Genomic DNA, 15,067 nt, shown 5'->3' with positions numbered 1-15,067 from the left:
AGTTACTGAAGACGAAGGAGATGCTGGATTTCTTACCTAAAATTTTCAAGTTCAACAGCTTCTGTGGATTCATGCCACTGACCCCGAGCTCTGTGTCCACCCGCCCTGATGGCGGGCTCAGACTTTGTCATGCTATTTTGGGCACTATTGAAGTTAATGGCTGGAAGCTACAGAAATAGAAGCATAGAGTACATGAGGATCACAATTCAGCATGGGATGAAGAAAGTAACAAAATATGGGGAGGATGAGGAGAATGAGATTTTTTCCAAGCCAATAGTTAAGATAACAACCCTTTCAAATGTAAGGGTTTTCCAAGATTCAAATCAAGTATCTTTGACTTAAACATCTACCTTACACTGTTTTATTTTTCTTCATAGCTTGTAACACCACTTGTCATATCTGACAGTTATTTATGTACTTTTAGGCTCCCTTGATTATAATGTCACCTCAACACAAGCAGGAACTTGCCTGTTTTTGTTCAATGCTATTACCCCAGCACCTAAAACAGATATAGGTTTGGGGTGACACCTGGGTATCAGGAGGTTTTGAAGTTTCTCACGTGATTCAAACGTGCAAGCTGACTAGAGAGCTCCTGGATCCAGGTAGAAGACTCTGATATAGAGCAGAGTGCCCAAATTGAGAATGAGTCATCATACATTCATTCATTCTTCAATATTTACCAGGTGTACACACTATTTTTCTGGTGCTAGGGATATAACAATAAAGAAGATTCTATCATTTTTAATCAGTCTGAACATCCTGATTACTCAATCATATTTATAAAAGACATTAAAATATATTATCAAATTTACCATAAGTAAAAATTTAACTACAACAGCTTCACTATGCTTCCACTTGCAATAATAAATTGTCAGGTTATCAGTAGTCAAATAGTTTCACTTACCAGTATTTGTCTATAATTGGGATAACCCTGAGGTTTCTGATAACACAATAAAGTTGAGCACGGTATAGACAAATAACCTGTTTTTTCCAAAGTACAAATGAAGGACATTCTATAATTAGCTAAATTATTACAGATGAGGTAAGCAGAGTATAACATAACAAAAAAATTATTTTTCAGTAAATTATTCCATTTTATATATTACCAAACAAAGTTATAATATGTTGCACTTGTTGTCTTATTTCACTGAAGTATTTAATGTAAATCAGTATGAAGACATCATTTCCAGCCAGGCGTAGTGGCTCACGCCTATAATCCCAGCACTTTGGGAGGCCCAGGTGGGTGGATCACCTGAGGTCAGGAGTTCAAGACCAGCCTGACCAACATGGAGAAACTCGTCTCTATTAAAAATACAAAATTAGCCGGGTGTGGTGGCACATGCCTGTAATCCCAGCTACTTGGGAGGCTGAGGCAGGAGAATCACTTGAACTCGGGAGGCGGAGGTTGCGATGAGCCAAGATTGCGCCATTGCACTCCAGCCTGGGCAACAAGAGTGAAACACCGTCTCAAAAAAAAAAAAAAAAAAAAAAGACATAATTTCTTTATTCAAAGAGAATATGCCTGGCTTTTTATAAGGTCAGCTTACAGAAAAATGGATTATAATAAAGACATTGTTTAATAGTTAACAAAAAAACTAAAATCCTTTTTTATCATATGCCAGCCACAGTCAGATTTTCAAAATGTTAATAATAAATCTTCCATCCTATAAAACTACTTCTCTATCTCAATTTGGTCAGCCAGTCTACAACCACCAAAAGACAATAGGCTGAGCCAGCAATGCTTAGTGGTTAAGAGAACAAATTCCCTGGCCAGATTCTATGAGTTTAAATCTACCATTAACTAGCTGCATAATCTTAGAAATTTTACGCATTCTCTCTGTACATCAGTTTCTGTATCATTAAAATGGAAATAATAATAGTATATAACTCAAGAGTTATGAATATTGCATGAGTTATTATTTATAAAACATTTGCTATGTGTCAAGCACAGTTCTAATTGCTTTGTACATTCTCTTTTAATCCTCATAATTACTCCTATTATACAGATGAATTTTGCTAAACGAATAAAATTTGTCATTACAAATTAGGTGATTTCTGAATATGAACTATTAATCCAAATGATATCTAACATGAAGTAACAGCACAAGCAAATTTTCCTATGTTATACTCAAAATATCATGATACACGGCAAAAAAAAAAGGCAGGTTTTCCAGGCCCAAGAGATTCTAAACCCCCTTACCATCAGCACAACTCCTAGAAAAGTTTGCAAGAGAGAAATTAGCCAGCAAAGAGAAAGCAAGCCCAGGTGATTCCAAGGGAGGAGTGGAAAGCTGCCGCAGCTTGCAGCCATTCCCTTTGCAGGCAGAGCAGGCGGCCTGTATCGGAAATCAACTCATGGAAAACCGGTGGATAAGATGGATTTGGCATCGATAGTTGCAAAGACCAGGAACCTAATAGTAGGCACATTGAAGAAAGTATCACTGCATATGAAAGAAATGTACATTCAGAATCCAGTTCAAAACCTAGAGTCTTTTCTCTTGGGTCCCCAATTTGTCTATCTTCTGTGTGTCTGATCTCTCCACACCTGGGCATCCGCAGCCTGTTACTCCTGATCTTGGGTCAGGGTGTGACTTAACCTCCTGACAAGCACTTGCCCAAGCCTTCCTGGATAGAGCTGTTCATTCCTTTCCTGGTGGCAATACCATGCTTACCTCTCTTTGAAAATTTATCTCAGGCTAGTATAATGTACAGCTTACACAACATCCTTTCCCCTTGAATTTGGCCACCCTGAGGGCAGCATCACATCTATTAATCTTTGCGTTCTTAGCACCTCTCACAGAGCTGGGCATATTGTAGGTATTCAAATGTGAAGCTGTGGAACAAATGCTCACTTTGTTCCCAGTCTCTTTGCCAAACTAATTCATCTGCTAAACCACCTCCAGAAAAGTTCATCCATTAATTCAGTGTATTTGTTGCAGACATATCATATACCAGACATTGTGTGAGACACTGTATATATATAGTAAGCAGAACAGTCATGGTCTCTGTCTTCAAGGAGCTTACAGTCCCACGGGTCACGGGAGGGGGTTGCAGTCCATGGACCAGAATGTCAAGAATGTCGTGTCACTTCTGCTTGCAAACTTCAACGTTCTCTGTTGCTTATGGAATCAAGTCCAAAATTCATAGATAGGCTTTCAGACATTACACAGTGTCTTCCAGCTTTATTTATCGAATAGAAATGTCTAGTCACCCTTTTACTTAAATGCTTGTCATTTTCCTTCCTTCAGATATTTGATTATTTTACTCACTTCACCTAGAATGCCCTTTCCATCAATTCCACTGACAGAAAACCAGCCTATTTTTTAAGAACCACCTCCTTCCCTGTCATTCAAGCTAAAACTGGCTTCCTATTCCTCAAAAGCTATATCCTCACTGCATGCATCATTCAACCAGGATGGTGTCTTGCCTCATACCATAATTATCTGTGCCTACTCCCACTCTCTCAAAACATAATAACCACCACCATGCCTTATACGTTTTCTTTCTACAGCATCTATCAAAACCTCCTTTATTTCAGGACAATTAACAAGCCCATAACAAATTAATTTTCTTCTTTCTTCCATCTTTTTTTAAAATTGCAAATAAATTCCTTAGCTTCCTATGGTTCTAAATGTGGAGGAAGAAAATAATCTGAATTCCAGGTGTCATCAGGTTGCTTCAAGATTTGTGAAAACCTCTGGTGACATCTCCAATCAGCTTTGTAGTTTCACTTTGCCTCAGCAATCCTGGGGCAGTTCCTTCTCTTGAGTTACTGGGTTTTCCTGGATTATGATTATTCTAACCCTGCTCATCCTGAAGGAGGCCTTTCTGCCTCTGTATGTCTCTGTCTCCAGTTCTGTCACATTATGAGACTGTCGAGAGATATGCAGAGATACACAGAGTGTAGGTCAGGACAAAGAACAAAAGTAGAACACTGGAACACAATGGAACAATGGGGGAAGTAGCCTCGCTCCTTAGAAATCCAGAGGAAGGGCATTCAGTTCTCTGCACTTTCTACCCACAAGGTAGATTTCCTCTGTAACCTGAATTTGGCCAGCCTGGTTCATTTGCAAAAAACAGGCCACAACTTGTTAGCGCAGAAATGCAGCTGAGTGGGCCTTAATCACAGGTTCACTTTTCAAATTGAGTACTGAAAATCTCAGAACCAAATATGTTGCCCATGTGTATATTTTGTTGAGCATTTCTGCTTGACCACAACTCTACTTTGCTCCCAACCCTTGTTTTCCTCTTATTTTGGACCCTGGTTTTAATGTATGACAACCTATCATACTTTCTGTCTCTTTATAAGCTCTTAATGACTCTTTCTGGAACAAGCAAAGTATAAATAAGTATAACTTGCGTTATTTTCTCCAATATCTTCCCTCTCCTATAAATGTCTCCACATTATTTTACCAAAAGGAGAACAGGGTAACATTTCTTATTTCAAAATTACAAATGAATGAAACTTTATAATTATAAACACAATTAGGCATTAATTTTGTAAACCTAAGGATCTTCATTAAATTGACAGTATTTTTATTTTTTTTAGCACCATCTATTTTCTGAATAACTCAAGCATTACAAGTATGCATTTTTGTACATGTGAAAGATTTTACAAAAATATACGCCATGTAAAGTTGTCCCACAACAGATTGCAAATTCGAAAATTGGTTAAAGGGAGAAAAAATGACTAAATTAACTTTAATTAAGCCTACCAAGTGTTATCAAGCAAGCAGTGTTGAAAGGGCACACAAGAGATCAAGTCAGCATAAACTTCAAAGTTGGAAAATTAGAGCCAGAAAGACCGTATTGGTTTTTGTTTTTTGTTTGTTTGTTTGTTTGTTTTTCGCCCTGGCTAGGAGGTTATACATCCTCATGTGGTGACCCAATTCTCAAGTCACAATTCAATTTAGCAAAATCTGGCCAAGAACTCACCAAATATAGTGAACCAGAGGCAAAAGTCAAAGTTGCTGGCATTAGGAAATACAAGATCTTGTCAGGAAATAAGACATGTAAACAAGAGTTTCCAAAACGCAGGAGAAAATAATGCCACAGCAGTAAAAGAAGGAGCCTTGGGAAGACAGAGATCACCTCTAGAATGGAAACTATATGGAGGTAATATCATTAGAGTTGGGTCTTGGAAATGGGTGAGATTTTATAAGAAAAAAATTTAGGAGAAGGAAATAGTAAAAGCAAAAAGTAGAAGTCTTTGATATGGTTACATCACAGGACGTACAGTGGCAAAGAATGGGCACTAGGCTCCAAACTGTATGCCTAGCCATCTTGCTTGCCTCTTTAAGAAAGAACAGACTTAATTTTGCAAGTCATTTAACAGGTATCTCAGTATTTAGAAGCACACACTGCAAAGATGGGGTATCTGGGTTGAGAACTAGACTTCACCAATTAGGAGGCCGTATGATCTTGGGAAAGTCACTTGATTTCTTTGTGCCTGTTTCCTCATCTGTAAAAATGGGAGTTGTAATTATTAAGCAGGGTAATGCAGGTAAAGCAGCGGGCACATAGAAAGTGTTCCCTAAATATGAACTATCATTATTTGGCTTTTATATGCCATCAAATCATTTTCCAGTATAAGCAGATAAAAATGCTATAGTTCTCTGGTAAATGTGGTTGATATAACAAAAACTATCAGGGCTGGATTACCAAACACATGAGCTCTTAAACACATTTACTTAAGCAAGAACAATGTAGACTTTAGAGCCAGACTACCAGGGTTCAGGTCCCATCCCTGCCATTTATGAGTTAAGGTGCTAAATAAGTGTCTGCTATTTTCATTATTATTAGCATTGCTATGCTGTTCCCCAAGCCTCCCTGGATAGCCTCTAATCTCATGACTTTCCAAAGTCTCACAGGTGCAAAACCAAAAGGAAAAGTTTGGAGATAAATTCAAGCAGAAATACCATTTTTTCTCTAATAAAAACATTAAAATGCTACTATAAAAATAGCCAAAAATCACTCCTTGCCCCTCTTTTTGGTGAGGTACATTGTGCAGCAAGCCTCAAGAGTGGTACTGTAGCAAGGGGGCAGGATTGGGAAGAGTGAGGGGGAAGGAGGAGAAAAATGTGGTAGAAAGTGCTTTGAAAATAACAATTTCCCTAAAGCTCGGAAAGCCAAAGGTTGGCCATTCCGTAAAAGAGTATGCAGTTTGTTTACAGACCGAAGAGGAAAGGGTTTGCTAAGTAGGACACAGGGTGACAAGCATTGGCTAAAGCAGGACCTGGCCTGAGAGAAGAAGGTGGATGCCAAGTCTTGGCAAGGCCTGAACCAGGTGTCAGAGAAACAGCCAGATGAAGAAAGAGCAAAGATGCGAATGAGCAAAGGAAAGCAGACATATCATGCACAGAGATGTTAAATGGAGCCCTTTGGAAACATATGATTTTTCTTTTATTACCACGTGAACATTCTTTGAAAACACTACCTGTAGTTTGCTTGATTGGACGTTCAAAAGGCACCGAAGTCTTTTAAGATCTGAATAGTCCCTAGGAGAGAGAATAACACAGTGTGAACCCACAGAAGGCTCCAGGTGAACAAGATCATGTTGCCCACTGATGGCATTGCCACTTGGAGGCCTGCTTTTATCAACTGGAATGTATACACCCACTAAACATTTTCTTTAGAACACTAGAAATGATCAAATGTTTCAGTAAACACTGTAACTCTGAATAGTAGTTGTCAAGAGTCTTCTCTATTTCTCAAAAAGCCATTAAATCTGTTCAATGGCCACTGCCTGAGTTAATAATTAGCAAACACTCAGTAGGGAGTTACCTGATGGTGATTTCTTGCTGTTTTTTATCAGTTGATTTTTCTGTGGTCTTCACCTTTTTGTCTTGATCAGGCATTGTAAAACATCAATGCCCCAGAATTAACATCGCATTCCTTTCAAATTAAACCAGAGGGAAAATTTTAGTTGGGTTGTGTGCGCCAAAATATTCTCAGTTAATACAGACAAAACCCACTTATAACATCTGTTTAAACATGGAAAACCTAGATTTCGTTCTAATACAATAATAAAAGTGTTAATATGAATACCACTATTTATCATTCAAAGGACATTGGGAACATTTAGGGCACGCTTTACCCTCACTCAAAAGATAAGTATGGGTTTGCCAATAGACAAAGAACAATTGGTTTGCTTTTATTTTTCTTAATCAATTTCTAATGCAATTATTTTAATTTTCAGAATAGAAATAGAAACTTGAAGATGCCCATATTTTCAATTATATAACAAATACAAAATTAAGTGTGTTCTATGGGTTTAATTTGACGGATGTAAAATTTTCCAACTGTGCTTCAATGCCACAGTTTGACTTCAGTGTGTTGTTCAGGCATGAAAAAGTATGCATTATTGTCTTATAATAGCATGCTTCAATGTATTGTGAAATCTATGGTCAAAATCCAAGTGTTTCAGAAGTATTTAGAGGCAAAAGGAATGTACCAACGGGCATTTCACTTCCACTGAATCTAGTGAAATTTAATTTTGTGAAATGCTCAAAGACAGTTTAAGGATTTAAAAATGATTTTCCCAATATATTTGTCATATTTTTGACAAATAGTTGGGCTACAACTAAGAGCCAAGGACCAAGTCTCTCAGCACAGGAGCACAACAATAAAAGGTACAATATTAACACTTTAGAATTGTGAGGATATAACACCACCTCTTTCATTTCACAAACATTTTTTGACCCTTTACTATGCCCACTCTCAGACTGAAAACTGCTAAAAGGTTAAAGAAGCTATTACAGGTATGCGTTTCCACCACAAGCAAAAAAACAAACAAAAACCCACTCATGAACTTTAAAACATGTTTGTGAGGTGTTCAGGTAGAGATTTAGCATCTATTTTTACTCTAAAAGAAAGAGAAGAGAGAAGGGAGAGAAGGGGAGGTAAAAAGAATGGAGGATCTGTAAGGTAGTGTTTAAAAGCAAAAGACCCAAGTGTTTTTAATATGCAAATACAAAAATGCCCCGTAAGTTCTACAATAAATGGAAATCCATTCAAAATAAATAGAATCTAACTTTACTCTTCCCTCAAAGACAGAAGAAAAACTACATAGCCACACTGTCCTGCTGTTGGCTTCGAATTCCTGCTCAAACTAGCTACAGACTGTTTTAGAAGCAGAAAATAGAAGCCACAATGACAAGCACAGGAGAGCCTATGGAAAAGCTCACAGGCTTCTTCTGCTAGAAGGGGATCGAATTTACCACTATCAAACTCGCTAAACACCCTGTCGTACTCTCTTGCTTAATTTCCATAATTGTATCGAACAAGTGTGTGAACAGGAAATAATGATCTAATCGTTATATCTGTTTGAGATCAGCATGTACTCTGTGAGCTGGAAGGCTGAATATAGATGACTCTTTGGAAATGTTTCACTTAATTAAACAGTAAACAAATTCACCAGTATCAGCAGAAACAGACAATTGCCTTTAAGGATAAAAAACAAAATCCTTTCCATTTAATGGCTGCTCAAATGGAGATATTCTGAAAAAAAGCTTTGAGAAGTTGGGAATGCTTCACAATATTTAACCTAATCCCATTTTAAATTAACAAAAATGATTACATTATACTAATGTCTATACTATAATACAAAATGGGAGATGGGGGAAGGAAGGACAGTTCATATGTTAAGTTGCCCAAAGGCAGACAATGTACTAAGAAAGCATTCCCAACAGAGGTCAGGCAAGGGTGCTAACGCAAAAGCTCTCTAGAGGGTAGCTTCATTCTAAGCCCATGGAGGAATGCTGCAGTGTAGATTAGTCCTCAGAGTTGTCTAAACTGAGAGAAGTGAGAGCCTGGCTCTCATATTCCTATAGCCTTCAGTCATAACTCCCCAGGCACTCCTCTCTTGTGGTAGTGACTCCAAGTCACTTAGAGGAAGTCCTCTAAAAAAGACATACAGAATCTAGCTGTTAAAGCAGAACACTGAAGCCAATACCAGGACACACAATTCCAAGAAATGGGAGAGGTTCTGGGCAGAGTGCCACTAAAATCACCCACTCTATGCAGAAGAGCTGTGGATAATGAAGGTAAAGGATCTTTGCTATGGATACAAACCAAGCAGCGCCTACTGCATTAGCTTCCAACTACTGAGTTGAATTTCCCTCTTTCTTTGCTTGACCTCGCCAGACGTTGGTATGATCTCATGTCCTAGCAGCTCAGTCCTTGGTCCTCTTCCCTTCTCTATCTGCCCCCTCTCCCAAGGATCTCTTGCAGTCCCATGGTTTTACATACCATCAGCAATTATAAATTTATATCTTCAGCCCTACCCCCATTCTGACCTCCTAAATTCACAAAGTCACCATATGGATGCCTAACAAGAATCCCAAATTTAACATACCCTAAACAGAACTCTTGACCCCCACCCCCAGTACCAAATGCCCCTAGTGCTCCTTATCTTGGTAACTGGTACCACAATGGCTCTCCAGACAAAAGTTCAGGGGACATTCTTGGCTCCTCTCTTTCCTCTACCTCCCATATTCAAGCCACCAGCAAAACTAGTTAGCTTTCCCTTCTTTCCACTCCTACTATCACCCTACTCCAAGCCACCATCTTCTCTGCCTGGATGACTGCCACAACCCCCTCAACAGTCTCTCTGCTTCCACCCTTGCTCCTCTACATTCTCAGGAACCCCAGGGAATGCTTTAAAATGTAAATCAGATCATACCACTCTGTGGCTTACAACCTTCCTGTGGCCTCCTACTGGACTTGGCTTCCAACCATGACTTTCACTGCTGTGATCTTGCCTCCTCCCCTCTCCCTCTTGCTTCCTCCACTTCAGCCATGTTGGCTTTCTAGAGAGAAACATGAACCCACGAACATGCCAGATGCTATGGTTTGAATGTCTATCCTCTCTAAAATTCATGTTGAAATTTAATTGCCACTAAAACAGTATTAAAAAAGGTAGGACCTTTGAGAGATAATTGAGCCATGAGTCTGTTCTCATGAGTAGGTTTAGTGCATTTTACAAAGGCCTTTCAGGAATGAGTTCTCTATCTTTGCTCTTCTGCCATGTAAGAAAAAGTGTGACTCCCTTCCAGAGAAAACAGCATTCAAGGCTCCATCTTGGAAGCAGGGACTGGGCACTTACCAGACACCAAGCCTACTACCACCTTGATCTTGGACTTCTCAGCCTTCAGAACCGTTCTTTATCAATTACCTAGTCTGCCAGGCATGAAGGCTCATACCTGTATTCCTAACACCTTCAGAGGCTGAAGTGGGAGGATTGCTTGAAGGTCAAGAGTTTGAAACCACCCTGGGCAACATACCAAGACTCCATCTCTACAAAAAATTTAAAAATAAGCCAAGTGTGGTGGTGTGTACCTGTAGTGCAAGCTTCAATAAGCTGAGGCAGGAGGATTGCTTGAGCCCAGGAGGTTGAGGCTGCAGTGAGCCCTCATGGTGTTACTGCATTCCAGCCTGAGCAACTGCACAAGATCCTGTCTCTTAAAAATAAACAAATAAATAAATACCCCAGTCTGTAGTATGCTATCATAGCAGCACAAAACAGACTAAGACCACTTGTGCCCATGAACATGCCAACAATATTCTTGCCTTAAGCACTTTCTGCCTGCTTCCTGTTCTTTTCCTATAATCTCACACTGGCTTTTCCATATCCTTTGGGTTTCAGGTCAGATGTGCTCTCCTAAGTGGGGTTTCCTCTGATGAATCTCTGTGACATATTCACCCCTACACACTCATACTTACCACAGCACTCTGTTTTCTTTCCTTCTGGAGTTCATCAACATCGGAAATCCTCTTGTCCATTTATTGACTTATTTGAACTAGCTTATAAGCCTCATACAGCAGAGACTGTGTCTGTTTCATCCACAAATATGTCCCTGACACATAGAACAGCACACAGCGCATGACACAGTGTAAGCATGGCATAAGCCCTCAAAAGATATGTATCACAATCTGTAAGGAGTGACTTATTTTGTGAGTTATTTGCTTTTAACAGTTACTTATTTTAAGGCTTAGAACCTCCTCTGACATCCCAAGTCTGGTGTTCCTTCTCGATGCCCCCAGAGCAGCCTATACTCCCCACGTATTACTATTATGTGGTAATCAGGAAAATCCAATATCAAATATATGGGTTTGCTCTGGGAGGTTTTGATGTTGCAGTTGCCTTATTACCACAGAAGGCCAGGAATTGGGCTTCCATTATTCACCAGAGAATGGTGAGTTGTAGGCAAATAATAAATATTTATTGAATGCAATGCCTAATAAATGGATGAACGGATAAAAGGATTATTTTTTTAAAGAAACCTGTGTTATTACTTTTTTAGGTCAACAAATCGCTCATAAAGCTCTTTTATAAATAAAATCAGTTGATGAGCATTTGTGATGTTGTAATAATCCTGAGCACATTCAGGAATTATTCAGTCATTGGGGGAAACTTAGAGTTCGATATACGAAAGTACTCATCGCTGTGCTTCTAAAACTATCTGTAATAAAGAACTCTTTTTAATTTCCAATCTTTTATGGACTGATACCTTGGTTCAAATCCTGTTCAGTGAGACAATGCCACTGGTGATGTGCCTAAGATGTCATGGCAATGCTGAAATGCTGTAAATATTTCTAAACTCTTACTCTCAATTTCTGTCTTTATCTGCTCATGGACCAGTAACACACCAGTCTGAATATCACCTGAATACCACTGGTCTGGATTATTAAAGTCTATCTTTTTAAGTAACAAAACTGTTTTCACAGCAAGCCTAGATGAATCTCTAATTGAGAACCACAGCCCTAAGGACAGAGTCTGAGGGGACTAACCCAGAAATTGACAATTCCATGACAACCAGGAGAGGGCAAGAGTGAGGCTGGGAAAGGAGAACTGTGGCCAAGCAGTTAAAGCTCAAAGTGGACTGTCCATTTAAACCAAAGCAATCATACTTCTCTGGGGTTCTGCATACAGCTTCATTAGAGAAAAGGATTCTATTGCTAAAAATAAAAATAGAAAACCACTGATTCCCCAACACTTATTTTACCAATGAGATGAGGCCAAAAACTTTGGCTTTTTACAAAAACTTTTGGCCTTATCTGTAAAATAAGTGTTAGAGAATTTGCTATACAAACACTTGTACCTATATGGGTTTTTCTTCCATTCTAATGAGAAGGTGAAAATTAAGTTTGTTATTTTTTTATATAGGGAGTAGTCACAGTAGTGAAAGATTATATATAAAAACCAAAGGCATGCTACTTTAAAAACAAAAACTTTTGGTGTCTTTGCTTTTTTTGTACACCTCAGTCATGGGACCTGAATACCATCTCAGATGGGAGAGAAGAGACTTTTCCAAACCTCAGGGTTTGGTGCTTACAGCCCTAGACAAGTACAACTATAATCACAGTTATGATTCATTGTTGAATTTTTAAATCCATTTTTTAAAAGAAACTCTCAGAAGTAATTTCTATCCTCTATTGTTTGAACTTTGGGTTAATGCTAAAGAAGTCCCCAGAGATGCACCTCATTTGCTCGTGATATCTTGGTAATTGCTGAGTAAACACACATGACAGAGAAAAAAACACATGCCATGGCAAAATTACCTGAGTGTAATTAATCTAAATTGTGCAATATTAATCTACTAACTAAATAACATAGGGAGTATTTGTGATATGGTTTTCAGATCTCTACCCAGAAACCTGTTTTTATTCCATGGTTGCCTTAGCTACTCAAAAGATCCTCAGGTGGCCTCATATTTACTAAATATAAAACAGAGTCATTTGAATCATTATGGTAAATTGCCCACAAATCCACAAATATCTTTTTTTTCCTACTAATCACTTAGGTTGCATCTTTGTAAATATACCATTTTATTTACTACATTTACTAATGGTTAAAAACGGTACTTATAAAGTAATAACAGGCCAGGGAGTGGTGGCTTATGCCTGTAATCCGAGCACTTTGGGAGGCCAAGGCAGGCAGATCACCCGAGGTCAGTTCGAGACCAGCCTGACCAACGTGGTGAAACCCCGTCTCCACTAAAAACACAAAAATTAGCCAGGTGTGGTGGTGCACACCTGTAGTCCCAGTTACTCAGGAGGCTGAGGCAGGAGAATCACTTGAACCCAGGAGGCAGAGGTTGCAGTGAGCCGAGATCACGCCACTGCACTCCAGCCTGGACAACAGAATGAAACTCCGTTTCAAAAAAAAAAAAAAAAAAAATCAATCAATCAATCAAAAATAAAGTAGTAACTGTGAAAATACATCAGATTAAAGTTAATTACCACTTTGGCTATGTCAGGTTTATTATTTTGAAAAAAGCACTAAAATAAACTGCAATGAACCCTACCACAAAAGGAAGTTAGAACTTCCTGTACTGACAAGAAGTCTCTATTTCTTCTGATGAATAATGATTAACCTTTCATTTTAGATGACAAGTAACAGTTCTGTTTTCAAAGAGACATATTAAAAGAATTTAGAGAACTTTCAGCCCCGTAACTAACTAGAAGTACAAAATGGAAAACCATTTCTCTAATTCCTTTACTGTAGATACTTTTCTAAAAATTCCTCTAATAGTGATTCTTTGAGAAAAGTAGTTAAAATAAGATAAAAATTCACATAGAGCAGCCAGAGATAAGACAAACATGTTAAAATTCACTGGTTAAATGTTTAGTTCTCAGTTTTGATGACTGTAACATGGTGATGGCAAATGTCAACATTAAGGGAAGCTGAGTGAAGGGTATATGGGAATTCTGTGCTGTTTTTGCAGTTTTTATGTTAAGTCTAAAATTATTTCAAAATACACACTTAAAGTGTACTCACCACTTCAGCAGTTTATGTAGTTAAAGTGCTTTGAGAATAAAGAAACAATTTTCTTTTTGCAAAGAATATTTGCACTAAATCTCATAAATATATAGTGCTTGGACTTTTCAAATTATGTATGCTTTAGAAAACTATAAATCCTCCACAGAAAATGTCAAGTTAAATTGGTCAAATTGCCGGAAAATAAACACACACACATTTTCAAAATAAGATGAGCAAAAAGTTAAGGAAATCCTGTAAGAAACATAACTTGCTAATACCCATTACAGTTTAAAAAGGACATCTGGTTCTCTAGTCTCAACTGTTGTCATGATTTTATCCCTTATATTACATTGTTATTGTTCTTCAGTGGGAACTATATGTGGAGTTAGCAGTAAAGAGACAGCTATGACAAGAATAAACCTCAGAGAACATGCAGTATCAGGACGTCTAACACCCTCCAGGCCCAAGAACAGACTGTAAATGAATGAAGACAGGCGTAGAGGGTGGTAGAGCTTCGGTCACACCTGAGAAGGCACATTCTCCCAAGAGAGATTCAAAAGCACATTAAAAATGAAGCAAAACAAGACAAGACACTTGCACAAAATAACAAAACAAATCTACAGGTCACCAGTTGCAGACCATGATTCAGCTCCCTTCTACTAGAGGAGGAAATTAAGACCCAGAGAGGAAAAATGTGCCAAAGGCCACACTGCATCTTTAGGAGTAGAAGGAGAACAAAGCCCACTTCACCTTCAGGATCTAAATCTTCATGGAAAACTCTAAGGCAGATGGGAAAAAGAGAACTTGTTGATATTGGCCCTTAGCCAAGGGCAGAGGGTGATATAATAACAACTGATGTTTGCATAACTTCACCTCCTGGACCCTGGGGTGCTTGCAAACATCCATTCATTCATCCTGGTTCACTCATGTGAAATATGTAGGTGGTGTATTTTAATCATCATAGAGTGGTAAACAAAGACACAGTTGGTACAGAATCTCCAAGGGCAGGAGTGTGTCGCCAGCTAAGGACAAGCATTATTATCATGGCCTTGCTCCTGAGTCAGTACATTTGCCACCTTCCTTGGGCAAATAGTCAATACTTTAAGCAATTTTCTATTTTATATGTAAACAAGCACTTGTGGATAAAAAGAACCAAGAATTCTAATACTATTCTAACCCTCTCCCACTTAATCCTCCAAATAGTTACTGACCACCTGCTATGATGATGGACACTCCTTTAAGTGCTGACTTTCAGTTTCCTCTGGCTAATACTGACCCAAGTTGGTCTGAGTGCTGCTCCAAAAT

The 15,067-nt window shown here is 38.5% G+C and overlaps 1 protein-coding gene across 1 annotated transcript in view; it reads right to left on the bottom strand.

Annotated features, from left to right (window-relative positions):
- NEK10 (NIMA related kinase 10) overlaps positions 1 to 15,067 on the bottom strand; it is a 259,175-nt gene that overhangs the window by 235,838 nt on the left and 8,270 nt on the right. The window contains exons 3-5 of the mRNA XM_012511285.2: positions 6,784 to 6,894; positions 6,437 to 6,497; positions 37 to 167 (exon numbers count right to left, since the gene is read on the bottom strand). Of these exons, the coding sequence (XP_012366739.2) occupies positions 37 to 167; positions 6,437 to 6,497; positions 6,784 to 6,857 (266 nt within the window). The 5' untranslated portion in view covers positions 6,858 to 6,894. The remainder of the gene's footprint in view (positions 1 to 36; positions 168 to 6,436; positions 6,498 to 6,783; positions 6,895 to 15,067) is intronic.

The sequence above is a fragment of the Nomascus leucogenys genome, chromosome 4 (genome assembly GCF_006542625.1).
Source record: "Nomascus leucogenys isolate Asia chromosome 4, Asia_NLE_v1, whole genome shotgun sequence".
Classification (NCBI taxonomy): domain Eukaryota; kingdom Metazoa; phylum Chordata; class Mammalia; order Primates; family Hylobatidae; genus Nomascus; species Nomascus leucogenys.
This window is presented reverse-complemented; position numbering and strand designations above follow the sequence as displayed.